Genomic DNA, 27,750 nt, shown 5'->3' on the forward strand with positions numbered 1-27,750 from the left:
ACTGCAAACATGATGCCTTCCCTCCCAGTCCCTAAATCCAGCAACCTTTCTAAGAGTAGCTTGCTCTTAAGACGTTGGCTTCTTAAGACGGTGTGTTCTCAAGCCATCAAGACAGAGAGTGAATAGTGCACCGACCATCTCCTTGAAACGTGCATCCTTCTTTGGACATCAGTGGTTTGATCTGCTTCTCATTTATGGTCAGCTGGCCTAAGAGACAACACGTTGCAGGAGATGGACATCTCTGGGCTCTCAGACACCTCTGATTTCTAGCCTGGACCATGTCAGGCCCTTTCTTGAGCACAGATGCCTTGTTCACTGTAATTCCTAAGACTCTTTAAAGAGCAAGATCTTTTGGAAAGCTGCAATATGGTGTAGGGGTCATCACCATATGGTAATCTGGTGCTTTTGTTTGTACATACACACAACTGGTCTGTTTTATCACTAAGTAAATGGAATAATGTATTTTAAAAGCAGGTATGTTTCAGGTGCTAATATGTATTATTTACCTTTATAACTTAATTTACTAAAATATATTAATTTGTTATATCCAAATACAAAGCTCTAGTAGGACCAAAAACAACGTTTTTTAATACATTTATACCTTGATACTTTCCTCTCCCAGATTCTGAAGTGGCCAGATCATCCATTACTTGCTAGAAGCAGACTTTGTCTCAATCCTGATTTTTCTTTTTTCCAGGAAACCAAAACCCCAACTATAATCTTAGACTGCAGATCAGTGGATCTTAAACTGGCTAGATGGTCAGCAACTACTGGGAACCATTGATACAGATATACCAGGTAACCCTAACACGCCTAGTGGATGCACTTGATAGCTCCTGAGTCCCTCTCTCACATTTATTTTATAGTGTTACTGTATGTAGAATGTCAGAGCACTTTGCATCACAAACATATAATACAGAGACAATGAATCATACAAGTGTGCAAATCAATTTATAGGACATAATACTTAAGACAATGAGGACTAAAAGGCGCAGGAGTCATATGTCATCCATACTAGTAGGCATTATATGCTAAGAGTGCATGCTTTGCAGAAACTACTAGCTGGTGGTGCCTGCTGGAGTTGGCAATGAGCGATGTAGTTGAGTAGAAAGTTATTCCAAAGTAGCCGAAGAAAATTAGTGACATATTAGAACATAAAGTATCAGTTTTATATGGTTTTAAGACGCCTGTACACAAAGCAGCTACATCAAGAATCACCTCCATCACACAGGAAAGAATTGTACAGTACTATGAACCATCAACATTAATATCTGTGGCAATCATCCCAGGCCAGAAGTGTACTTCACACCTTTTTCCCGCCCAACATATACTTCCTTAAAGGACCCCAGTATCCTGCATGCAAGATGTTGGCAGTTGCAGCACTGCGTATACCTCAGTATTCTCAAAAAAACTACATCACGCAGTTAGTCACCAATCTTCGGTACAGGACCTTAGATCTAAGATTTGGTCACCCACCACCTTGCCCGTATAACTAGTAGTGCGACCAACCGCTGCCTGCATTGGGGGACATCAGCTACAAAGCACAGCAGCAGGATGAGAGCACTACAGGTCAGTAAAGTGCCCAAAATCTCATTGAGAACAGGCACCAGTTCCATCCAGAAGGCCAGAATCGGGGGCAGTACCAATGCAGGTACACATAATCCCACCGGCTCAACTGGGCAGCAAGGGCATCTCAAAGTGCAAGTATTGACCATAAGGCAGTGGTGGCTGTTACTAATTAAGGGTGGTGGGACAGGGGTTTTACTGTCAGCGTGGGGTTTAAAAATAATAATTTAAAAAAATTACCTGCCTGCCGCTCCTGGCCGCCTCCATCTCTTGTCGTTCTCCCGGCAGTCACTGGGGCACAGGCTCCCAATTCAGACACTGCTCTCATGCTAAAACAAGCATGAATGCAGCACCGGGACTGCCCTGAGAGGGCTGGTTTGACACTCACTTCGGCACAGGGAGCCTGTGCCATTTCTCCAACCCAACTGTGTAGCATAGCTGGGTTGGAAAAATTTAAGTGCGCATGTCGGTTTGGCCGGCCTAAGATGGCCGGCTAAACTGACATGTGCACTTTACAGTGCCCACCACTCCTCCTCCTTATGGCCAGGACCAGCTCCACTGTAAACGTGCTGTCAGACCGTGAAAATAAAATGATAATAACATGATTTAATTATCATTTTATTTGTCACTGCCTGACTGACCAGGAAGGAAACGGATGAGCTGCCCCTGCCATAAGGTGCAATTGTTTAGGACTGTAGTTTTTTCTGTTGAGGATGCTGAAATGTAGGCCCATGTGCCTCTAATTAATAGAGGCTTTTCATGTCAACTTGCATATTCCTTTCAATGTACAACTATTTTATTACAAACTGTGCTTCTCTCACTGCTTCAAACTAGGGTTTTCCAGAGGCATGTTCCCCAAGGCTCCGTTCTGCACTATTTATTTGTATTACTTTCCTTTTCAAAGCCAACTGACGTATCCACGTTTTACGTATTAACTTCACTATATGCTAAACAACAGACTCATTTCCGGAGGGCGAACAGCTCTTTACCCTTGGGCAGTGCAATGCTTCTGAAGCTGCTGAACCTGCATGGCACGAGCATGCCTATTACAGTACCATTTTTTATTAACAAAAGGTCAGGAAACAAAACACTTAGGCTGTTTTCAGACAGACATGAAAAAAAAACGCGAGCAAAAAAACAAACAACGAAAGGATTAAAATTCCTCCATAAAAGTGTGCCGTGGTTGGCCTTCGAAATGATGTCATCGAATTCTAGGTTGACATGTCCTGGAACTCAAGTGGCAGTCAGAAGACGAGAACTATTTTCCATAAGGATATAAAAGGAAATACTAAACGAATTCCACTTTCTGCCACCCCATTACTAGCCAGCCCTTAGCTTTGTATGAGAAGCAATTAAATATGGTTTTCCAGGCGTCCTAATTAAATTGCTTTCTACCCTAAACTACCATCGGCAATACAAGCCACAAAGCGAGCCTTGTTCATTGTTGGCAAGGCCTGTCGCCCCAGGCCCCGCCTCCGAGGGCTCTTGAGCACTGAAAACGGGTCTGAGCGCAGGCATCGTTTGAAGGACAGGCCCGGGGTGCTGCTGCGGGTGCAGACTGGAAACACCAGTGACGTGTCCAGTCAAACAAAAAAGCAGCATTTCACATGCGCTGAAAAAACACCTTAGGGCGTTTCCCTTCACACGTTACCAGTAGTTTACCTCATTATTTCGTGTAAATGTTTTTGTCATCGAATTTACTTCTTTACCAAAGAGTCACCAAATAAAATCAATTTAAAAGCACGACATGAATTGATCAGCAGTTTCTTTGAACTGCCTGGAGGAAATTGTTACGTCAATTCGTGCATTATGTTTGTCACTTCATTTAATTACAGTTAATTTCACTTAATTTCTTTCCGCCAAAAATATAATCTTGGTATGCATTGGGGAGAATAAGTGGGCTCGTGGGTAGAGGTGTTGACCTTTTCACATAGGGACCCAGGTTCAAATCCCGGCTTCGGCTTATCATCCTGTGATTGTGGGCAAATCACTTAGGGTCTGATTTAGGTATTGGTGGAGGGGTAACACCGTCACAGTAGAGACAGATATCCCGGTCAACAAAATCTAAATCTCATTGGATATAATGGGATTTAGATTTCGGCGGGCGGGATATCCATCAATGCTAAAATGGACTAACCCCTCCGCCGAGATCTAAATCAAGCCCTTAACCTCGCTGTGCCTGCAATTGGAAAAATGTGACAATAATGTGGTTCTATTGCACAGAACTGCGATGACCCTGGGACAAGAGTACGCTATAAGAAACTGAAAAAAATCCAGTGCTCTTGAAACCTACTGCCCAACACTGGCAAGAATCACCCTACAACATAACCTCTAGAGATTCTTCAACAGCTTCAATGTTCAGAATTGCCTGTTAAAAACAACAAGAGCTCCCACAATCATTCTAATCACTGCTTTAAGTGGGATGGAAAAGTGAAGGGGGGTGTCTCTAAAATGGGAGTGGCCTGTGTAATTAAACGCATGGCCTAAACAAAACTAAATTTCTGTGATTCCCATAATGTGCCACCAGACAGCTAATTTGGTAACTCTCTGAGGTTCTTGTCAATGCATCCAGGTATAAAACACGACTAAACCAGCAAGAACTACTGTCTTTGTCAATAATAGTTAGCTGGTTAAGATAAATGAGTAACAACAATGATCTTATTGTAAATAATATTGAAAATGTTTCAATTTTGAAGTTGTGAGACTATGTATGAAGCATTACTGAGGCCTGCGGAAGGGGCAGTGGTCTTCGGAGTATCCCAATCATTATGTTCATTCAGTGGTAGACATGTGACCCCTTTTCTCCCACACCTCTCCCAAGTGGTATCTGACAACTCTTCTCTTTCCCCTGCAGCACCCTCTTTTCAATTCCTGAATGCACTTTCTCCCATCTCCTTCAAGTGATCACCCTAAAACGCGCAATTTGCCCACTCAACAGTGAACAATGCGTTTTCTTTTACTGCCACCCTGCCAATATTTTTTCAAATGTGTACCTGTTTCACACAGGTTTGCTCAGAATCACAATTGTATCTGGAACAGGGGACCATTGCTCTGCAGAGAGGCCAAGGAGTGAGCGACCATGTATTCTGAGCTCCTTCCTGACTCACTGACAGTCGGTGTGAGAAACTAGCACCGCCTTCAGCAACAACTCCCAGCTCTCAATCGTGACACATTATAAACACCGAGGGGCGACTCAGTAAAAGGATGCACTATACATGAGTAATATGCTACACGAAAAAATACAGAAACACAGCATGCTGAGCAAAACCAGCAGTTTTTGGCATTGCAAGTTTAAGTAAAACATGAAATATAAACAGGAATTAAAAAGCGGACATGGATTACTTTAACGTTTTTTACATTCCTTGTGCAGACACCATCCAGAGTTTTTGTCAGTAAAGTTAAGCACATCATAAGCCCCGATAGAGGCCCATTTCACTGTCTGCTTTTAATTATTACTGAACGTGAGACACAGTCCACTTAAAACCCATATTCTAATGCCATCTTTACGCGTAGAAAGGGCGGTGGGTTAGTAGATGTTAAGGTTAGTCAATCTATGTCACTCACTTTTGACAGATTCAAATTGTTTATCGGCTCCGTTACAAACAATGAAATCGGGTTCAAAGAGTTGTTTGCACCCAATTTCAAAATAGGAGTGAAGTCCAAACTGTGCTCAGGCCCTGGTGTTTGGCCACACAAATTCCTCCACATTGAGCAGTGTATGTTCTCCTTGGTCAGTCAGTGTTTGCATTGCAGGTGCTCTCACCAGTTAATCAGTGTACGCAGTGTGTGTTCTCACTGGTCAGTGCGAACACTGTGCGTGCGCTCACTGGTCATGGTTAGCAGGGTAGGTGATCTCACTGATCAATCAAAGAAACAAAACGGGATTTAAATTTTTCTTGGCTACACAAGTGAAAGTGTGAGTGCTCCCAGGAATGATGCAGTTCTTCTATGTTGCCCCCTAAGACATTTTATTAGTTTTTCTTTGAACATATTACGGTGTAAACATAACCAACAACTACTTTGACATAATTGACCCTTATCTATGCCAATAGGCCTACCGGTATGCAATTATCATTCAACACACGTCATGACATTTGTTAATTGTTTATCATGGTATATTATGCCCCTTTTTTCTACGTTGTCAGGAATTTCAATATAGCTTAAGTGACCAGAGTGTTCTGGGGTAGGAAAGAATTGTTCATCAAGACTCTAGGTAGTCTGTCAGAAGTTTCCATTTTGCACTAATTTTACTCCTGTCATGGTGCAAGTGCATGGTAAGCATCTCCATTGCTAGTGTTGTCCACAGCCTTCTTGACTATGCCATTAAAGTTTGAGGTGATGTCATTTTCCATTTTGGTGCAATCAATACCAGTGCACAATCGTTGTTGTTTAAGCCATCCATGTTCTCTAGTCCTAGTATTATGGTTTCTGGGCCTCCCGGCACTGGATATCCCACTACTACCCTTATGTCACTTAAGATTTATTTCTAGTTTGTAGCTAGCACTGGGCAGCTCCACCATATGTATATGTTGTCTCCTATTCCTCTACGTTTCCTCTAGCAATGCATATGTAGCCCTCCGAACATTTTACGTAATCTACGTTGTCTTCTATACCAGTTAAACAAAAGATTATGGGCCTCATTACAAACCAGGCGGTCAAAGACCGCCAGGGTTGTTTTGGCGATTGTACCGCCAACAGGCTGGCAGTACAATCTGCTTCATTACGACCGCGGCGGAAGCGCCGCGGTCGGACCAGCGAGACCGGCGGTTTACTGCCATGGTAGTCCCGGCGGTTTTAATCCTCCAGGATTACGAGTCCCCTTCCCGCCATGCACTTGGTAAGGGCAGTGCAGTGGCCCCCAGGCACAGCCCCACCAAAAGCGCGACGGGTGCAGCTGCATTCATCGCACAGCCTCAACACCGCCGGCTCCATTAGGAGCCAGCTCCCATGTTACGGCAGACATCCCTGCTGGGCAGGCGGGCGGAAGGGAAACTCTGTTTCCGTCCACCGGCCTAGCAGGGATGTCAAACTGGGGCTGGCGAGAGTGCGGCCGCTCGGCGGTTAAATCTTGGTGGGCGGCCTAATGAGGGCCTATATGTTGTGTCTCTATTTTGTACACTTCTAGTTACTCTGCCATTGGCCTGAGTGGAATTCTCTTCCCAGTGCTTTCTCCCAGATTTTTGTTCATGGCCACTGTGGTGGTGTTACCATTTTATATATATATATATATATATATATATATATATATATATATATATATATATATATATATATTGTATACTAAATCTCTTATGGATTCGCCTGTGATGAAAAGTTTATAAAGTTCTTCAATTAAGTCTTTCTTTCTTGCTTTTATTAGTACGGCTGTGGAGAGCCAGTGTTCTAATTGTGTGCCATGTAGTGTCTAATTCTCTTTTACATGGACGTCTTTTCTACATTATTCAATTGTTTCGATTTTGCCTCGGTGACCATGTTACCTACTATCTGGCAGTTTCCCTCCATCCAGTGTTTGTATGTCTTTCCTCTCCTTGTTGGTTCAAATTTTAATTTCCATGGATTTCTATGATAAAAAGGAAGTTCTTTGAAATGCTGTGCCCCCCCATGTTTTGACTTGTGTTGTATGTCATTTCTCATACACATGCTACTGTTGGTCCATTATTTTAAGCAAGCAGAGCAAGTCTCTTGATGGGCGTCCTATCAGTATCCTGCACACATGGATAAAGTAAGTTTCAGATCCTCGTAATGACAACTCATACTCCATTCTCAGCTGTGCAGCGTTGTAGTATACCTCAAAGTCTGGGATGCCTTGGCCGCCGTCTATGTTTTTGCATATCATGGAAGAGCTCGCTATTCTAGGCTCTTTGTCCCCCCAATGAATGTCTTCCCCAGATTTTTGTAATTCTTGCATATCCCAATTACTATGAGGATGGTTAGTGCTTGGAATGTATAAAGTAGTGTAGAGTGAAAATGTATTTTGAGCTCGCCCTGTCTGAGTTGTGCTGGGCAGTAAGTGCACTGCATGACACATTCATTTTACAAGATCTGGTCGCCACTGAAACATTACGTGCAACAATCATTTAAGAATTTACAGTCATGCAATCATTTCTACTTTAATGTATTAATTGACCATGAATTCATGTATCCATACACCCATCAGTCCATTTTTCAGTTTAACGTTCATCTGTTTGGTCACAAATTAATCCATCTATCCAGCAATTCCACAATCCATCTATTCATTCATTTATTTGTTATCTTCTGATGTAACGAGGAAACGTAAACCAAATTGAATATATTCATTGATTTAATGCTTTTGGATAGTAAGCATTCATATTGAAACATACTAGTAATCATTTGCATCTGAAGAAGAAATTGGGTGTAAGAAGTTGTGTGGCACAGTCCCTTAGTTGTGTGTGCAACAAGTCTGTACACTAAGTTGGTATACAGCATCTCTAACAGTTTGTTATATATGTTATCATGTTCACACCTTGAAACATGACTGGCCCTTTGAACCAAAACCCCTATATTGCACTGTTTGCTATGACTGACCTAAGACCTTCTCAATTTCCCCTTTTTAGTCTGAGCTTCGATTTCGAACAGCACTTAGTGGCTTTAAATTCTTCATGATGCACAATCCCCCTCTCAAGACTTTTGCTAGCAAAAACTTTCTGATTACATTTACATTATGTGTTGGTCAAAACAAGAGAGCTGTGAAGACAGAAATATCCCAAATATTGGTGCTGTCACTCGCATTCGCAAAAGAGAAAGGTCATAGCTACATGTTGTAGACATCAGAAATCACACGTAATTTCTGAGATGTGTAATAAACTCAGTATCCAGTACAAACATCTTTTTTACTTAACTCACCCTGCAAGTGCATCCACTGTCTCAGGCTTCAGAACCGGTTTGAGGCGGTCCTTCTTTTAAATGTATTTTTCAGGCTGCTGTTCCAGAGACAGCCTTTGTGTAGAGTGATGCCCCTCACACCAGGATAGTCTCCAAACTCCAACCTGAAGCACCCACAACAGAGGCACAAAGAGGTGTCAGGCGTGATCAACGAAGACAAACGAATGTGCCTCACCTAAAGGTCCCCTCCACCGTGCACATTAGAATCTGCAGTCCCACCTCTCGCTCTTACCATCTCCGAAGGACAGTGCTTCAGTGAGTCAGACCAACAGCCCCTTGCTACAAAGTCTCCACTGAATTTTTGAAGAGAGCCTTGTCACCGTCCTCCTCACCTAAATGTCTGGATCTCCACTCTCCAGCTACAGAAATGCAGGCAATGTACTTGCTTTGTCTGGTGTAGGTGTCCTCCCCCTTCATGTTGTGTGATGTCAAACCCAACAAATCCAAATTGATCCTGCTTTGCTTTTTGCAATTAAAACTAAGAGCCAAACTTGAGGACGAGCATCAGAAGACATCTACTCAACCATTTTCAATGTTTGCAGTCATTAGCCATAGATCTTCATACATTGTCCATCAGTCCTTATGCCTTCCAAATGCCTTCTCTTTCCCTTCCACCCCCTGCAGCCCTCCTCTCTCTGATCACAACATACTCGGTCACATGCATGTTTGCCTTAATCTCTATTACACCCCACCATCCTAACAATTTGTAATCTCCTATAGCTCACCTATTAATCCTAACAGCCATCTGCATAAACTCAAATATCTTCTCCCACCTAATAAGCAGAAGTAACTCATTAATTTAATCCTCCACAAAGAAACTGGAGTGAATGCATGGAATGGAGCACACAAAGCTAATCCCAATAGCCAACAATAGCCAATAACACTTGACTCGCAACTAGCTGAAGTAGAATGCTGCCCGGTGTAAAGAATTTCAATGCCTCAGCAGCACTATTTAAATGCAATTACAGTAATAATTGCAACCTCTTGTCAGGCGCAGTATAAGAAGGGAAGCCCTTGATCAGCAAAACAAGACTATCACCCTTGGGGAGCTTTAAGAGGAGTATCCCACTCTTCTGAAACTGTTCTGTAAAATACTCTGAGAAACAATAACGAATGACCACCTCAAGAAAATTGGCCTAGAGATTTCCCTAATTTGAGTAATGAAATAGCCTAAGGAGCACAGTAAGTTGGGGTATCAGATGACCATCTAGAGGCGGCCAGGAGACAGATGGAATACCTCCACTTACCAAGTCGCAAGCTCTTTACTAAGCTAATAGGTTTGGGTTTTGTACAGTGAACACATTTGTCTGTTAATTCATGGACATGTCCAGGAGGGAGGCTACATGTCAGGAAGCTATTGGAGCGCGCAAGGGGCGCGAGAAAATGGAACTGCCACACAGAATAGACGTGGGGAAGGTTGAGCAAACAGATAAGACGAGCACTGGCACCTTGGTGGGAGAGGTGGATGCAGAATCCGGGGCTGGAAGCGAGTTTAGGAGAGGGGTACTGCATTTGAAGCAATATCTGGAGATCATTGTGTACTTTCAAATTCTTAGTCTTGGATTCACGTTTAAGAGGGATAGCTCCGCGGATGAGTGTGCTGCACCTTGTACAAAGTTTATATTTTATGAGGGAAATTTAACTACTTCTCAACTATCCTTCTCTCTCCTAGAAAACCAAAAACTTCCTGTATCAGAGAAGCACACTATAGACACGTCGAACTACAAACCTGTCTACCCTCTAAATAGTGCACAATATGCTAGCCCACCATATTAATCAAGCATAGGAGCCGCAGTGATCCCACTACTGCCTGTGAATAGTATCCACATGTAGAAAAGTAGTAATGTGGAGGGATGAGTTGTGTTCTTTTCTTTTTGTAATGTGATTGGAAATGGGGATTTGCTTTAATCCAAGGATGAAAGGCTGAGCAGCCCTGGTGGAACTTGAAAGTGTGAGCTGACGTTACATACATATTTGCAGTAGATAATGTTAAACATTCTTTCCTGGCTTGAGGTTTCGGATCTGGCCATGGGCAACACTTGACTTTTCCACTTATTTTGGCTAGGGTAAGGTTCATTAAATAAAAGGCAGTAGACACATATATTCTCATAGTCATATTATGACATTGTCAGGCAATTTACTACATAGCACAGATTTTCCCTATGCCAAGATTTAAATGACTGGCTTACTGTGTCCTAAAAACGAATACAACAAAAATGTCCATCTTAACATAGGAGAAAACGAAAAATAAATACTGCCCATCAAAGATTGTTTTTTTAAATAACCAAAGAGCAAATTGACCAACCATTCTACAGCTGTTGCTACAACTAGTAACAGTTCTACTAAATTCAAGCTCTTTTTATCTTACAAACTACACGCAGAATCTTCTTTAGGAGAGTTATTTGGCTCACTGAAAACACCAGTTGAAAAATGTAAACAATGGGGAATAACCCTACAGTTTAACACAAGTTTCATTCTAAAAACAACAGACAGAATCAAAGACACTCATGCACAAAGCACGTAAAAAACAGCTCTCTCTGTCTCACTCACTTTGTCTACCTCAAGCAAAGCCTCCGGTTTTACCCAGTGCTTAATTTGTAAATAAAAAGGGTCTGGTGCCCAGAGCTCTCCTCTTAAACACGCTGCTACTGCAATTAAATGTTTGAACATGAAATACTGAGACGGTGTAATCCTGAAGACATCTCGGGCCTCTGTAATCCATATAAAGCAACTCCCTGCCCCTTCAGCTCACTCTTGCAGCTTTCTACTCCCTCCCTTTGTGACGCTTTTTCGTTTTTCCCTTCCTCCGTCTTTCCCATATGCGTCTTTTGGTCGCAGCACATGCTTGAGGCAGAAGAATAAGGCCTGGCCCACAAAAATAAGTGCCGGTGCTCAGCACCGTAAACAACAAGCACAAATTAAGCACTAGTTTTACCTGTGAATGGTAGATAAACGTGTGTCTCTGTGGTGCGGATTCCCAAAATGCATCACAGAAATTTTAAGTTCTCCTCCTAATAAAGCTGTAAGCTTCTATTAAAGTAGCACATTTTTAGAAAGCGTATGTATTTATATAGTGACAACTTAGCTGAAAGGCAGCAGAGCACTGTACAGAGCCAAAGGCAAATACACGTCTGATCGGAGAGGTAGCTTGTTTGTGGATTGTTACTTCCCCTGATGTAGTGTTTTAATGAGGGGAGTCTGCTTCACGTTCCTAATTGGAGCAGGATGGGACATTCCTGATGGATTTGGAGACGTCATTTCTCTATCCTGCGAGCATAGCTAAAAAAGGCTGCTGTTTTTTTTTTACCTTTTTTTTTTATTTACCTTTTTGTCTCCTGTCTGACAGTGTCATGGCTAGCTAAGGAAGTCAAAAGAGTTTCATTATGGCGGGTGATGTGCTCATGTTTCTCCATATCCATACATGAGTGTGCTTCAGCATGTAGGATTCCTTGAAGGAGGAACCGGGATGGAGTCTGTTTAGCAGGGCTGAGCCATTATCCAGATGCAGCAGTAAGGGGGCATACACAGCAGTTATAAAGTTGTTTTCTGAGAGTAATGGCTTCCCTTTATTCAATATAAAGAGTTAGTAGAAAGTTCTTTGGCTTTTTTGGGTGATAGGCTCTTTCAGGGTGAGATTGGCAACGCAAATTCAAGTTGCTTGGCATTTAATGAAAGATCAGGTGCGACTCTGTCCAGGTTCATGTTGGCGAGCCAGGTTTAGACTACTTGTTGCATATATCCGCATTTCTATCTTGGTGAGGTTAACCATCAGGTGGATGTCATTCGTGTATTACTAACCCGTTAGCCCTGACTCGACCCCACTATTAATTCCATTATACACACGTAAAGTAAAGATACCTCTCTTGCCTTTACAGCCTAATGTTACCTCTATTATTTATGACGCTACTTTATATACCTAAGAATAATAATTGACATGAATATTGTTACAAGTTGTACAATTTTAAGTTGTATGCCAGTACGCTAAATTGAAACCGTATTGTATAAAATTTACAAATACGTGTAGATGTACATGAGAAGAGAGGATGTTCATTCTCTTTTTTAAGTAAGTGGAATGTACTGTTGCTTATGCTTATTAAACAGATTTAAAAAAAAAAATTAAAAACATCAGGTGGATGTTGGACATTCAGTTGTGTATGAGGTGCATTCAATTTTCAAGCCATTTATGTCTGGAGCAGAGGAGACTTTCAAACATAGTGCTAAAGGAATCTTTTACGATCAAAGTAGTATAAGTACCATTATACTAATTTTAATGATTTATATAATTATAATATAATAATATATAACATGTTAAATTACTCTTGCACATGAAAAGGTGGCTGTTACAGCTGTTTCATGACTGCCTCATGTTATACCAATATAGTGGTTTGCCTCATAATGTTGGCAAAGACACTGTGCACACACTGAAATAACCGGGTAAAGTATATTCACTCATCAGAAGAGTAGGAAAGCATTTTCAAAAACAGAAATATGTCTACTTTTGCATAAGATCAAATAACAAATCAACATCACCGTCAACACTGGGCTTGTGACTATCAGGTGAATTTTGGGAACTTTATTATTGGTCAGCACCACAGACATCTATGTGACCCCAGAATCTCTCTAAAGCAAACCGTTTTCTGCTCACTAATACCGAACACTCTTACCTGTGGGTACCGGAAGTATGTTAATGGTGCCAAGCTACATATTCAAATCTCAGATGATCCAAAAATCAGAGGCCCCTCGTTGACTGACTCAGAAATGCCCTGCTTTGGATATGGTGTAATGCGTCAACCCTCAATCGTTATCAAAATGGAGTCCCTGCTTTTTAGGACCGGTGTGCTGTCCCTAGAACTGATTGGCTCTTTACACTTGGCTAGTAACGAGTCACTATTTCACCCAATGAGCAACCTAGGAGTTACCTTCAACTATGAGCCGCACACAAACACCATTGCTGGATAGGGGTCACCCTGGTCCCAGTGGCGGCCGGCAGCTTTCGGAGGGAGGGGGGCGGGCGGGTCACAGACACACACACACACACTCATTCTTTCACACACAGACAGGCACGCACTCACGTCCATTAACAACACTCATACCATTCAAACATGCACGCACGCACCGAACATTCATTTAAAACATCACACACACTCATTCTTTCACACACGCACGCACATCCATTAACAACATTCATACCATTCAAACATGCATGCATGCACCAAACTTTCATTTTAAAAAATCGCACACATACACACACACACACACACACACACACACTTACCTTCGGCCTCCAGGTCCCAGGAGGGTTGGGACTGTTGCCTTCCCTCGTCAGCCAATGAGGGAAGGCACCAGTCCCAGCCTCGTCTCAGAGTGGGATGGGGTCAGTGAGACTGCTGACCCCACCCTACTCTGTGACGAAGTGTCACTGATTGACACTCGCCCTGGGCACTTCAGGGCTTAAACCTGAAGCGCCCAGGGAGAGAGTCAATTGGTGATGCTTTCCTCGTCACCCAGGGGAGGGCCTCGAGGCACCTTTGCTGGGCCGAGGAGGTCAAGCCCATAGGAGCTGTGATATCCTCAGCCCAGCAAAGTTCAGCTCAGTCAGCCAGGAGTCTGCGCAAATCGCGCATGTCTGCTCCTGGCTGCCTGACCTGAACATGAAGAGTGTCTGTCAGGCTGAACTTTGTTCAGCCTGACAGACACTCTTCATGGGGGGCAAAAGGTGGGGGGGCGTGGCCCCTCCTCCCTAAAGGATGGGCCGCCACTGCCTGGTCCATGCTGTTGTCATTTCCAACACCAAGTGCTGCAATGGCGTCTTTGGAGGTCTCCCAGATAAAAGACAGTGTATGCTCTAAGGGCTATAGAATTATGTATTCCAATTTATTTTGAGGCTGACAGTGATGGACTATGTTGCCCCTGAGTTACTGTCACTCCATTACCTTACAGTGAAGCACGGTTGAGTTTAAAAACCTTGGTCTTCTACATAAAGCTGTGCATAGCCTTGCATCTTACTTACTCTCTGTCAACATTGTTCCTCCCCTGTAATCACCCGTACAGCCTAACCTAACATTAGCTGCAGTGTGCTAAACAGCTCTCCTTTGGTGGGATACAAGTACTTGGCAGAAGGTGGCTTCTCTTGGAAGGGCCGCTGTTGCATACATGCCAATAGACCCCATTCAGACAGGAGACTCCTGATTTTCGAAGCCCAAAATAGCTTTATTTTAGCTATCTCCCACCTGAAATTGCCTCTGCTTTGGTATTAATGGGGAAAATTAATTCTCCCGATTTGTTTTTCAAAACCCCCCGCTAACCTATTATAAAATGTTGGCATGTATGCTCTTATAGAAGTCAATCCTTTTTACTCTGTGTCTTGTAGCTGAGTTTGGCAAGTACTGGAACGGACTCAGTCTGAAATCCTACCTCTTTAGCAAGGTTAAGGCTTTCTAGCTATTTACGTATGTATAGACCTTCCCAGCTGCCCCATAGGTCTTTAGCGCACCAGGAGTGTCATGGGTCCTAATGCGGAATATTGGCCTCCACACCCTCAGATCAGGCAGTGGAAGGCAAACATCACTGGGTTGCAGGTCCCCCTCGCACCATTGCCCACTTCCAACCCCCTTCCCCAGGCCACTGCACCTGCAGCCCTTTGAGGTAGGCTGCCGCTGTCTGCAGCCCCCATGGTCGAGTTAGACTCTCTGGAGCAGCCATGAGTGCGTGTCTGTGCTACACAAACACTGCAAATAAAATGCAAACACTACTATTTGCAGACACTTTTGTTTCAAGGACCACTGTTCATGAGGAGATTTTGGTGTTGATGGCAGGAGCAACTGACTGAACATGTGTCGTAGATGAATTAATGACGTCAAATCGGATGCGCACTGCCAGGAAATAATCGCAGAATAAAGACGCAAAGAATGACGTCGAAGCCCGGGCAGCCTTCCAAGCCAATGGACGGTCTGGCAGAAGGAAACCACTAGCCCGGTAAACCTGAAGGCGCGGAACGCCCCAGAGCATTAGAGTCTGGCAACATTTCCTCAGCAACCGCCGAGTCCTGCCGGGCAGGGGGACGCAACACTCCAGATAAAATGGAACTTTGCATACCATTTGTCAGGGACAGAAGCAAACGCTGTCCAAGCCGGGCCCATATGGAGCGGGCCTGTTTACGCAGCGAGCTAACACAGGATGCCTGAGTGTTCAATGAACCCCTGCTGCTGCTATTAAGTAAATATTTAAACGTCCAGCAGGTCTGCAAAGCCATGAACAATATCCATGTTCCTACCATTAGCGCTCACCTTTATTTAACCAGGGAACTCCCAGCAGTTACATATTAACCTCAGGCCTCCTCCCTGCTGCCGAAATGACGGCCCCGAGCAAATATCAGAAAGATTTACACTTCATCTTCGCCTAATGGCTTCTGACACATTGCAGATTCGAGCCACGTCCCCTGGAATTTAAGGGGGCTGCGCGTGCAAACTCGGCACGTGAGCGGAGTGACGCAAGATATTTTCTGCTAGGTGACTTAAAGACGTACATAACCTGGGTATTACAAGGTGCCATCTTAATAAGGCAGGGTATTTTTGCTTGCTCGCCCCCAGTGGTGCTGGAACCATTTTCATAGTAGTGTGCTGCCATCAATGTTGCAACCCTCACAGGACTCATGAAACGTCAAAGCATCACACAAAGAGTAACTGTAGCAAACGAACCACGCCCATTCAGCAGGAGAGTGGTGAGGGTGTGGTATGCCCCCGGTAGTGCATTTTGGAGCAAGCATGGTGTGATGGCACACTTTCATTTTAAGGCAGCACATTTTCCAATGACATGGCTTGTCTACATCCTTTAACATAACCCGGGGTAGTGTGAGACCCACGTGGACAAGCTTTTTAAGAGCCTCACACAGAGGTAGTGCTATATAAATGTTACAATACATACAATGGCACATGCAAACAATGTTGCTTCCAAGAGTTTCAGTCAGATTGCGTGCCAGCTCAAAGGCCTCCTCCTGCTAGGTTTCCAATAATACTTATCTTGACTTGAAATTACTCATTTGTACTCTCTCCATACCTAATATCCCCTAGCCCACCTATTCACCACATCATTTGCATGAAGTCACCGTGTTGATCATGCTTCACTCCTATTAATTTAATATACCACAAAGAAACTGGAGTAAATGGTTTCCTTAGAGTGCAAGGCGAATCCCACTAACTAGTAACCAACAATAACTAATAACCACTGCATTAAACACTAACATTGTGTTCTTGAGTAGCTTGCTACCTCCCTTAAAGCACTTCAGTGCCTCATCATGGGTAGTAAGTGCTATTTAAATGCAATCACAATACAATGCAAGCACGGAGGGATACTTGCAGTCCAAGAGCAGGCATTCAAGTGCAGTTACTCTTAGCGTAGCCTCACAAAGCGGGCCGCCACACTGACCTGCTGTGACCAATTAGGAACAGCACAAATTTCCGCCTTAATTTTAAAAAGTGGATTAAAACCTCTGATTTGTTCACCTTATTCACTTATGGCGATATACATGGATCACTGGCACTTTAACGATGATGTTTTCCACTCAGAACTCTACTATATTGTGAAAATATTTCAGAGAATCTGGTTTGATGCTATTTTTGTACATGAAAGCCCACCAGAACAGAGCATGAATATTTAATAGAGTGTCAGAGAATGGATACAAAGTTATGTAATGTCTATTATCCAGTCATCATTGGGTTAGGAGATATAAAGGGCATATCAAATAATTGAAACGGAGTCACAATTGAATATGATCTTCAATAGGTCTTTTTTACAAAGTATTCAATGAGTATTGTCACAACGGGAGGTCTCCCATGGCATAATAAAGATGTTATCTCACTGCACCCATTCGTTAGTAGACCAAGATAAAGCACATCAATTGTATAACTTACAATAAAGCTGGAATTCATTGACAAACGGCGCAGTGTCATGTGTGTGTTAACATTAGTGCAATGCATGTTATCTAGAACCTTAGAACAAACTTTTCATTTTATATGGTCCTTAGCACATGGAGTGGGTTAATCTCTAAATACATTTGTACATTTACATCTCCACCTGTTCGCATGCAAAGTTCTAATATCACAAATAACAAATATCATGCTCTTCCCCGTGTATCTGAAATGCCATCACCAGCTTAAATGGAGATATAACATCTCACATAACATCTTATTCCATAACGTTAAGACATCCATAGGTGAACCAAATGATTTATTTTAGCTAAGTTGCTGACTATGCAACCAACCATCCCAAATTATCATACTGGCTTCTTCACATAACCAAATTGTATAATGTTGAACCATAGTGTGCACACAACATGCAACTCACTCCCCCGAAGATCCAGAACAAGTTTGTGATTTACCCACATGCAGCACTTTATTCACATCCACACACTAGATTTCATTAAATTTGTACAAGATCCAACGCAAAAGCAAGAAATCCTTAGGTTACACACAAGGTTATATTAGGCACAGAGACACATTACATTTGTAAGCAAACATAATTCTCGAGAACTCATCGTCGTAAAGCCTACAGTGCGCATTGTGCCAGAAGGCCCCTACTTGCACCATCCCCTGGGTTCCATCCCCAGCATCCATGGACAATCGGTAGAAGGCATTTGTCACGCAAACATTGTTACTCCATCCCATAGGGTACTACCAATCCCAGGGCAGGGCATAGCGCATCAGCCCTGCTGTGGTACCTTATCACAGGTACAGCCCCTAAAGTTCCAATCAGGCATTGCGGGTAAAGGCAAGAGAATCCAGGATCACCGGCTGGTCAATTCTCCCTCCCGCCAGCCAAGTGCCCACACAAATAACACCCCGCCCAGGAGTCAGTCCAGTCAAAGAGTCTGAATTTTTTATATTCACCGCTATTTTGCTGCCATGGCCCCCCACCAAACAAGGGACGGTGGGTGGGTGAAGATTGGTTAGAGTCCTAGCTGTCCTAGATGCTCTAGAAGGGACAAAGAGATCTAGTCCAGGAGCGCACCAGTTAATAGCCCCTGAAGCCTTCCTCGCGCATTCCGATGATGTTGACATACTCTAGCCCAATGCTGCTGCACTTTCAACTACTCCAGTGGAAGGGATGGGGCTCCTGCCCGTTGTGCAGCTAAGGGTGCCCTCTTCGATATGCGAGTGGTGTCTGCACAATCCCTTTAACTCACAGTTTCCTATTTAGCAAATTCGACATGATAAATGCTATTTACACGCAATATTGTGTTGAAGTTAAAAGTTAGTCCCACCTCTGTGGGAAGAAGTAAATAAGTATGGTGTCTCAGGACATCCTGCTCATTGGGTGAGATCATGCGCTTAATGGCGGTCGACCAATCCTCCACCATACAGTGAAATCCAGTCACATCCTAAGTGAAGGAGTTACTTATAAATCATAAACATTCTTATCCGATTTGCATCCTGGCTGCTCATCTCCTCCTGCATGGAGCCTTCACACAAAGGAGTGTAGCAACAATAGACACAGCCCTACCAGCTTCATTCAACATAGGATTTAAGCTTGCATACTACTAACAATAGCAAGGATTACTAATAGTAAAGGCGTAGGTGGGGATAAGGATCTAGGTATCCACTGGGCCCAGTAATTAGTCTTTTTTAACGATGAATTGTCATAGGAGCTAATTATAATTGTCATGAGAATTTAAGATGTGTTTGTATCTCCTGTTACCATGCATATCAGAATTCCAAGTACTGTGGTGAATCCTTCATGGGGGATTTGCCAGATGAACTAAAATTTGCACAGCTACAATTCACCTCAGGGCAATTTTGGCAGCTCAAACTAGCAAAATTTATAGCGGGAACACGCTTGCTAATTATGGATAAACGTGGATTTTTTCAGGGGAGGCACCAACATACACATGCTATTTTTTTTTTTTTATATTTTGGAGGGGAAGCTCATGATTGGTTCCAATTATGGCACCTAGAAATTCTAAAACCAGGAGTATAAAATCAACACCCACACATGGTACCTAATTTGAGCCGGGGTGGTGCACCAGCACTGTTTTTTGGTGACCAGCACTTCTTATGTTTCTGAATCCACATTTACCCAGAGAAAAAGAGAGAAAAAAAACAAAGCGGAAATACGGAGGAAGGGAAAGAGGGAAGAACCGAAACAAATAGGCAAAACAGGGGCCTTGGAAGAATGAGATACAGAGGTAGGGAGTGTCTGGGGGTGGATTAAAGAGGCCTGCGATGGATCCAATAATTGCGAGCACCGATATTCAATTGCACCGGCAGCGGGCTTCTGCGCAGAGCTTTGGGCACCGACCTCGTTCTTTTACATATAAAGCACTGCCCACTAATTCAGGGGCATTCGGAATCTGGACATCAGTGGGGTGACCAGCATCCCTCGCCTGCAGGGGGCAGCACAAGGCAGCTGGACCGGCTGCTCCACTCGGTATCAATTTGCAATTCACTGGTTAATGAATTATCCTCCGGTTTGAGATTCGCCTCCCCCGTGTGACTTGAGAACCCTCCTTTTTAATGCCGTTATCCTCCCACTCCTTTCATTATGCAGATGTAATACGGGCCACTTGTTCTGCTACAGTACGTCACCAAGGAAACTACACATCCAGCCGAGCGGCAGCCGCCCCCGAAGGCACAGCATCCACCCGGGGTTGACAAACACAGCTAGCGTACTCTAGACCCGAGGCACAGAGATCAATCACCTTCACAGAGCCCGGGCACATGAGTGCTCACCCTTCACAAACCCCCGACTCCCACACAGTCCCCACGCTGAACTGCTCAGCTCAAAGCACAATGATCAGTGACAAACCATCCGCGAATCAGATGCACCATTGCTAGGACTCATGGCAGCGAGGAACTGAACAGAAGGAAGTTATCTAGAGTTAGCAGAAATCTATTGGCACAAGGTGAATGCCCTACGTGGCCTAAAGGAGCGAATTCCAGGTATATATAGGGCTTAGAAAGCTAAGAACAAGTTACTTTACTTCAAAGCTGACACGATCCTTCAGAGAGTTGATTATTCGCTGCTTCGCTGTAAAGGAGAGTCAGCCTTCCATTTTTTTTAGGGTCGAAGAATATCATTAAACTGGGTAATAGCTTGGAGCTGGTAGAAGTGTGGTATGGAGTGCTGTATATACGGGTTAAAGCACCACTTAACTCTACATTATTAAGATATTGCAAGTTGCAGAGGTGTACCTACACCAAATACAAGAGTGAGGCTGAAAGTCGAGTTCCTTTGTAATGCCATGGAACCCCAAGGTGACTTGCAGTATCCATATAAAGTACAGCCAGGGAACTTTACGACTTAGAATACTTGGCATCACCATCACTCTTCCCACAAAACTCTGAAATCCATGTGAAAGAGATAGAATATTTGTAAACATGAAGAATAAAAAAAAATTAAGCACACCTAAAAGTAGTTATATATTTGATGCAAAAAGATAATGGAAACATGCACATGTGCCATAACTACCTAAAGTCAGGAAAATAAATATGTTCTCATAAATACCTCCTTTCTGCATATCACTGCTTATCTAGAAAAGCAGAGCAGAAGAAGCAAAAGCTACTTTTGCGTTCCCTTTTTAAAATGTAGCTTTAATTTATTGCTCTGTGTCTGCCTTTCCTCCACAGCAATCAGCAGCCATTGTGGTGTCAGAACTCAACTGCAATAAATGATTAAAGTTGAGCGACTACTTCATTTCTTATTACAGGCGACTAGGTGCATCATTAGTCACCTGAAGTAAGGAAATTAAAGACAGGCTTTTATACAAGGATTGAAGGCTCCCATTTATTACAAAACATATTATTGAGCCTTGCATTGGTTCCAGGAAAAGCAAATATGTATTCTATCCCCACCTTCCTATAAACATTGCAGCCCACTCTGGACTATCCTGCTGGATATAACCCTCGAGCTAAGCAGCAAGAGAACAAGCATTGGCAAAGTCATTAATTTGGGCCTTGGCAAGCCTGCAATTTTCGTGTTTAATTTTTTACGGTGGGATGAGAAGCAGCACGACCAATGCACAAAAAACCTGCAATTTAAAGAAACAAAAATAAATTAAATAAAACTAAAAGGAAAGTAGAGATTTGTCCACCAGACTTGTTTTTAATTGGACTCTACTTTCTATGTGGACAAGCACTTGCTCACAACCAAAATGTTCCCATTTACAGTGAAGAGAGCCAATGGTGTATATTTATGGCAGAAGTGCATTCATAGTTCAAGTCAAGCTTGCGACTAATGTGATTTCTAGCTTCTGTATAGCAACCCGGTATTTAACTTCCTGATGTGGTTTTTACAAACGAAATCAATAAATCTACTTACTTACTTTCACGATTACCAGATCACTGTGCTAGTCACCTTCACTTGAATTTATTCCATTACAATAATCACTCTGCAGTGTGCCTGCCTTGTTCTTCATATGGTTCCGCCAACCTATTATTATAATAATGTGAATGACAGGGGTTTAGTTTTTAAAACAGTTTAAGGTAAGGTTGAGTACAGGATACCATGTCTTATCTCTTGCAAGGTTGACACTGTCTGGTGAGATTTCTGGGACAGTGTTCCACAGGATTTAGTTTGTGTTATTTCCAAATATGTGCCCCACTACACAAGGGCCAACCAAAACCCACACAGATCATTAACTAGGTTATTAAAATCTTTCCCTGCAACCAACTTGAACAAGCACTCCTCTCACTACAATTCTTAATATCACGAGATGCAGAAGAGGCATTGAAATCGCCCTACCACGTGCAGCAGAAGGACACGCTGTAGCCACCACCAAAAATATCAAGCCCAAATTCATAGCACCTTGATGCACTCTGGAGCAGAATGCAAGCAAGAGGGAAATTAGTAGCCTCAAAAAAATGACTAAAAACACAATTGATAGAAAGTCTTGCAACACAAAAATACATAATACAAAAAGCTGCTGAAATACCAACCCTGTCTTGTCCTTAAAAATTACCGTACCGAACAATGATCTATAGGAAGCGAAAAAACACATTAGCTCACTTCTTACCAAACGCGTTTACTACAGAAACAAACACACATAAATTAATACTTCATTTACTAGATTAAAGTCTCTCACACAAACCAGCCCACAACACAATATCACCTTGGCACATCACAATCTGACAAAATGCATAAACAGTCTATAGCTAATCTCATTAATATAATCAATTTATTCAAGGCTTCCACTCTTGTAAGGGCATCAAGCCACCTTCCTACATCAACACTCTCTTCGGCAAAATACCCTCAACCTCAAGAAGCTTCCCAGCTACTAAAACAGCATGGTTTCAGCAGTGTCAATGCTAAAATCAAGCCTTACCTTCCCACCACCACCCTCCTCGCATCTGTACTTGCCCTGCCTAGTTCAGCCCCACACTAATGCGTGTAAGGCATTCCTTAACAGATTACAATATATCATCCTGGCCACAAAATAGGACCATTTACCATGCATGAATCTGCATGATCATGAGTCACAAGGAATTAAGGTACATCTCCACATCCTATAGAAGCTGCACTGGCTACCCATTGCAGCTAACATACAGCAGAAATTCTACTGTATTACATCTGTGGTGATACATTCAAAGAAATCAGTCAGTCTTATCTATTTCAAATCACTCTCAAAGCACCACCAAGCTCTAAGAGCCTTTTTAGTCTATGCTCTTGACTCTGAAATAAGACCACATGGATTATAGGCCTCTTCTGCCCATTGGTGCTTAATTTGTAAATAAAAAAACGTGCCGGTGCCCAAAGCTCTCCTCTGAAACACGCGGCTGCTGCAATTAAATGTGTGAGCATGGAATACTGGGGCAGCATCAACCTTGAGACATCTTGTGCTTCTTTAATCCCTTTACAGCCCCTCCCTGCCCTTTCAGCTCACTCTTGCAGCTTTCTGCTTTCTCCCTTTGCAACGCTTTTTCTTTTTTCTCTTCCTCCGTCTTTCCCATAAGTGTCTATTGCTCGCAGTAAATACTTGAGGCACTCAAAAATAAGTGCTGGTGCGCTGCACCAGAAACCACCAGTTCAAATTAAGAACTGCGTTCCCGTGCACAATGTAAGACATAACCAGTGGAATAACAAAACTTGAGGTGGTCCCCCTGCTAGGGACATGGAGAGGTGCCCTCTGGCCAGGGTGTAGTACTGAGGGGGCTCCCAGGAACTTGCCACCACACCGCTGGAGCCACTGGACGTAACGTAAGACCTACATCTTCCTTCAGATCTATGCAAATTAACCTAAATTATTCTGATTCCTAAATGCTTATTATATGAATATCATTCATCTGAAGAGGAAAACACATTGATTCCCTAATTTGGCTAACAAATATTTATCACAAACTTTCCACAATGACTGGGATTTCTTCTGTCAGGATACAAATAACGTATCTCTGAGATGCTAGCACCTCTTAAATGGGAGTTTCTCTTATCCCCCTTACTGCCGGGAGCATACCCTGGAACAAGGAAACCAGGAGCCATCACGGACAAGGTGCACACATCACACTACACAAAGCGTAGTACATTTCTGCTACCTCCTTTCTATGCAGATGACTATATCCCCGCAATGTAAAACTGACGTAACTCTGCATTATCCTCGTCCTATGTTCAGAGCTCCTTTGGACTTAGCCAACACATTAAAAAAAAGACACACAAAAAGAGAATAAAATAACTCTGCTTTAACGTAAATCAATTCCACCACACATATGGAGAACAGCCAATGATCAGAAGAGTATAATTTAGGCTGGGTTCGTTAATCGTTTTCGATAGGGGCTTTCTGTTGATTGTCAGTGCTTTCTGGAATTATAAAAGTAACCATACTCTTCTTTTAGAACTGGTAACATGTCAGTAGTCCACAACAAACACTTCTGTTAAGAAAGTCCTGCTGGGCTGAAGAGTTGGTGTTAGGCTGGGCTAGAAAGAACAATCAGCCCAGGCAAACGTTTTCTAACCACTCCCACACCTTAGGAGGCGGTTACTAGAATGAAGGCATAAGAGCCTTCATGGCAGGGGCGCAGCTTCGTGGGGGTGGGAGGAGGTGGGGGGAGGTGGTGACACACACCCCTAACAAATGTATCATTTGATAAATATTTGGGTACAGGAGCTTTAAGTCAGGTATGGTGAGGTGCCTGTTGGATTTCCTTCCTCCAGCCTGCAGCCCACTAGGGGTAAATGCTCTGGAAGCCCTGAAAGTGTCTCCCTCCAGCCGGCAGCCCACTAGGCCAGAGTGAGAGCATGGCCACTACCGCCGAGTCAGTGCTGGGCAAACAGATGTTTGATCAAGAACAAAAAAGACAACTTTATTAAATGTCAAAAAAGGGACTAGTGAACTTACCCTGCAGACAGACATTTGATTTGTGGTCAAAGTTCCAGTCTTGTCAGAGCAGATGACTGAAGTACAGCCCAGCGTTTCCACAGAGGGGAGACTCCTCACAATGGCATTTTTCTTGGCCATGCGTCTGGTGCCCAGGGCCAAACACGTGGTTATGACAGCGGGCAGACCCTCCGGAATGGCCGCCACTGCCAGGGCCACCGCAATTTTGAAATAGTAAATAGCCCCTCGGAACCAGGACCCGCCATGGACAGGGTCGTTGAAGTGTCCGATGTTGATAACCCAGACAGCCACGCAGATGAGGGAGATGACCTTCGACAGCTGTTGGCTAAACTCGTCCAGTTTCTGCTGCAAGGGGGTCCTCTCGGGTTCAGTAGCAGCCATCTGATTTCTGATCTTGCCAATCTCTGTGTATACTCCTGTCGCAATCACGACCCCAGTGGCCTTCCCAGCGGCAATGTTGGTACCCTGAAAGAGGAAAGCGTTATTACATCGACTCTACGGCAAGAAGATAACCAGTTTCCAACTTCAGTGAATTCAATGTACTCCATGAGTGCGGACAAGGGATCGGTATATTTAAGGCTTCCTTTTACCTTTCGTTTCCCCCACCATCCCCTCAAGCACTTAACCAATAGCCTCGTGGCAGTCTAGTTGTTTATTCCTTAGTGAGGAACATACTTTCGCCTGCCAAGTGCAGCCACCCTGTATATAAAATGCCACTCCACCTCTACATCACTTTGGTCTCAAACATCAGTTTCATATACATACTTTCAATTGAACCGCTGAGAAAAAACATAAAATGCAAGGTTTGGGTTGCAAAAGTGTGATGCACAAAAACGAAGAGCTGCAAAAGATAACACAGGCCTCTGTAATTTGCAGTCCAGATGCCGAAACGTGATGAAGTCACAAAAGTTCACAAACTAATAAAAGAGGTCTCTTTCAAAATAGAAAAATAATCCCAATTGCTTATAATAGAGATGTTTTGAAAAAACCCCATCAAGAAATCAAAACTTCAACAGTTCCTTTTCAGTGTTATTTATTCAACCTGTTAATTATTTTGAGAGCTTTGCTCTGTTCAGTTTAATAGTTATTTACCTGTTAGATGAGTGCAGTGATTGAGATATCCATCTCAACATGATCTCCTCAAAGGTCTGGGTAACAAAACATAAATGCAAAGAGCAATCCATGTTCACTCTGTGGGGATAATATTGATTACTGTGGCATTTTCATTGATTGGAAATTGGATCAGTTACAAGAGGGGCTGGAATTAGCAGGTCAGCTGGGTATTTTTCATTTTCAGGGTCGAGCCTGCGAGTGTATGCGCTGGAGCATGCGTCTCGCTTGCTAGAGTCTTTGATGTACAGTAAAGGGCTTGGAGTCCGCTTGTGGCGCACTGTTTGTTGGTTTGCATGACACTCTTCTTCACAGCCTCGTAATTCCTCAAGGTAGGCCTAGCATCATTTTGGTTCCTCTGTGTGGACCAGGGACCAAGCACTGATTGATTCAACTTAATTAGCGCCCGTCCGCTGCCCCAACGTGATCTACGGACTATTTAGTTCTTTTTAACTTCTAGGGCCCTGCAAACTGAAGGTTTATGACTGGCAAAAATGTGTCCCGCAGGCAAACAAAATTGCAAAGTTTTAATGTTTAAAGCTAACTTTCTTTTAGTTTGCCAAGCCGTCTTTTCTCACTTTCCAATCATGTTTTCGTTTGTTTTTGCTCGTGCGCATTCTTCTCATAAGATGACGATTAACTTGTTTGAAATATTGCAAAGTGACATTGTTTCTATTTTATGTGTAATTTCGAAAATGATGCTTTAACATATAATCATGCAGTACACCCTAATTCACCCCACTTCAATCTGCCCCACTACAATCCACCCCACTTTACCCCACACCAATCCCCCATACTCTAGTCCTCCCAACGCACTGCAATCTAATCTCCCCACTCCAATTCGCCCCACTCTAATCAAGAACAACCTGCACCACTTTAAAACAATATGTCCTATTCCAATCTGCCCCACTCCAATCCAAAACAATCTTCCCAACTCCAACCTGCCCCACTGCAATCGAAAACAATCTTCCCCACTCAATCCAAAACAATCTGCCCCACTCCAGTCCACCTCACCCCAATCTGCCTCACTTTAATCCAAAACAATCTGCCCCACTCCAATCCAAAACAATCTGCCCCACTCCAATCCGCCCCACTTCTATCTAACATCTAACGCATTTCCATCCAAAACAATCCGTTTCACTTGAATATGCCTCATTCCAATTTGCCTCACTCCAATTCAAAACAATCTGTGCCACTACAATCTGCCTCACTTAGGTCTGCCTCACTCCAATCCAAAACAATCTGTCCCATTCCAATCCGCCCCACTCCAATCCACCCCACTCTAATACAAAACAATACACCCTACTCCAATCCAATCCCCCTCACCCCACCCCAATCCACCCACTCCATCCCAATTCACCCCACTCCAATCCAATCCATCCCTCTCCCATCCAGTCCTCCCCACTTCCATCCAATCCACCCCAGACCACCCAATCCACCCCACTTCAATCCACGCTAATACAATCTGGCCCAATCCAAACCTGTATGCCCGACTTACTTCTGCCCCATTCCAATCCAAAACAATCTGCCACACTCCAGTCTGCCCCATTCCAATCCAAAACGATATGTCCCACTCCATTCTGCCCCACTCCAATTCACTCTGTCCCTCTACAATCTAAAACAATCTGCCCCACTCCAATCAGCCCCACTTCAATCCAAAACAACCTGCCACACTCCAGTCCATTTCAGTCTGCCCCGCCCAATCTGCCTCACTTTAATCCAAAACAAATTTCCCCACTCAAACCTGCTCCACTCCAACCTGTCCCACTCTAATCCAAAACAATCTGCTCTACTCTACTCCAATCCAATCCAACTCACCCCAATCCAATCTACACCACTCCATCCCAATTCAT

General features: G+C 43.4%; 1 protein-coding gene across 2 annotated transcripts in view; it reads right to left on the reverse strand.

Annotated features, from left to right (window-relative positions):
• Positions 1-27,750, reverse strand: part of ATP2A3 (ATPase sarcoplasmic/endoplasmic reticulum Ca2+ transporting 3) — a 352,883-nt gene that overhangs the window by 140,237 nt on the left and 184,896 nt on the right. For both annotated transcript variants that reach the window (XM_069226688.1, XM_069226687.1), the window contains exon 8: positions 24,788-25,252. In XM_069226688.1, the coding sequence (XP_069082789.1) occupies positions 24,788-25,252 (465 nt within the window). The remainder of the gene's footprint in view (positions 1-24,787; positions 25,253-27,750) is intronic.

The sequence above is a fragment of the Pleurodeles waltl genome, chromosome 3_2 (assembly GCF_031143425.1).
Source record: "Pleurodeles waltl isolate 20211129_DDA chromosome 3_2, aPleWal1.hap1.20221129, whole genome shotgun sequence".
Classification (NCBI taxonomy): domain Eukaryota; kingdom Metazoa; phylum Chordata; class Amphibia; order Caudata; family Salamandridae; genus Pleurodeles; species Pleurodeles waltl.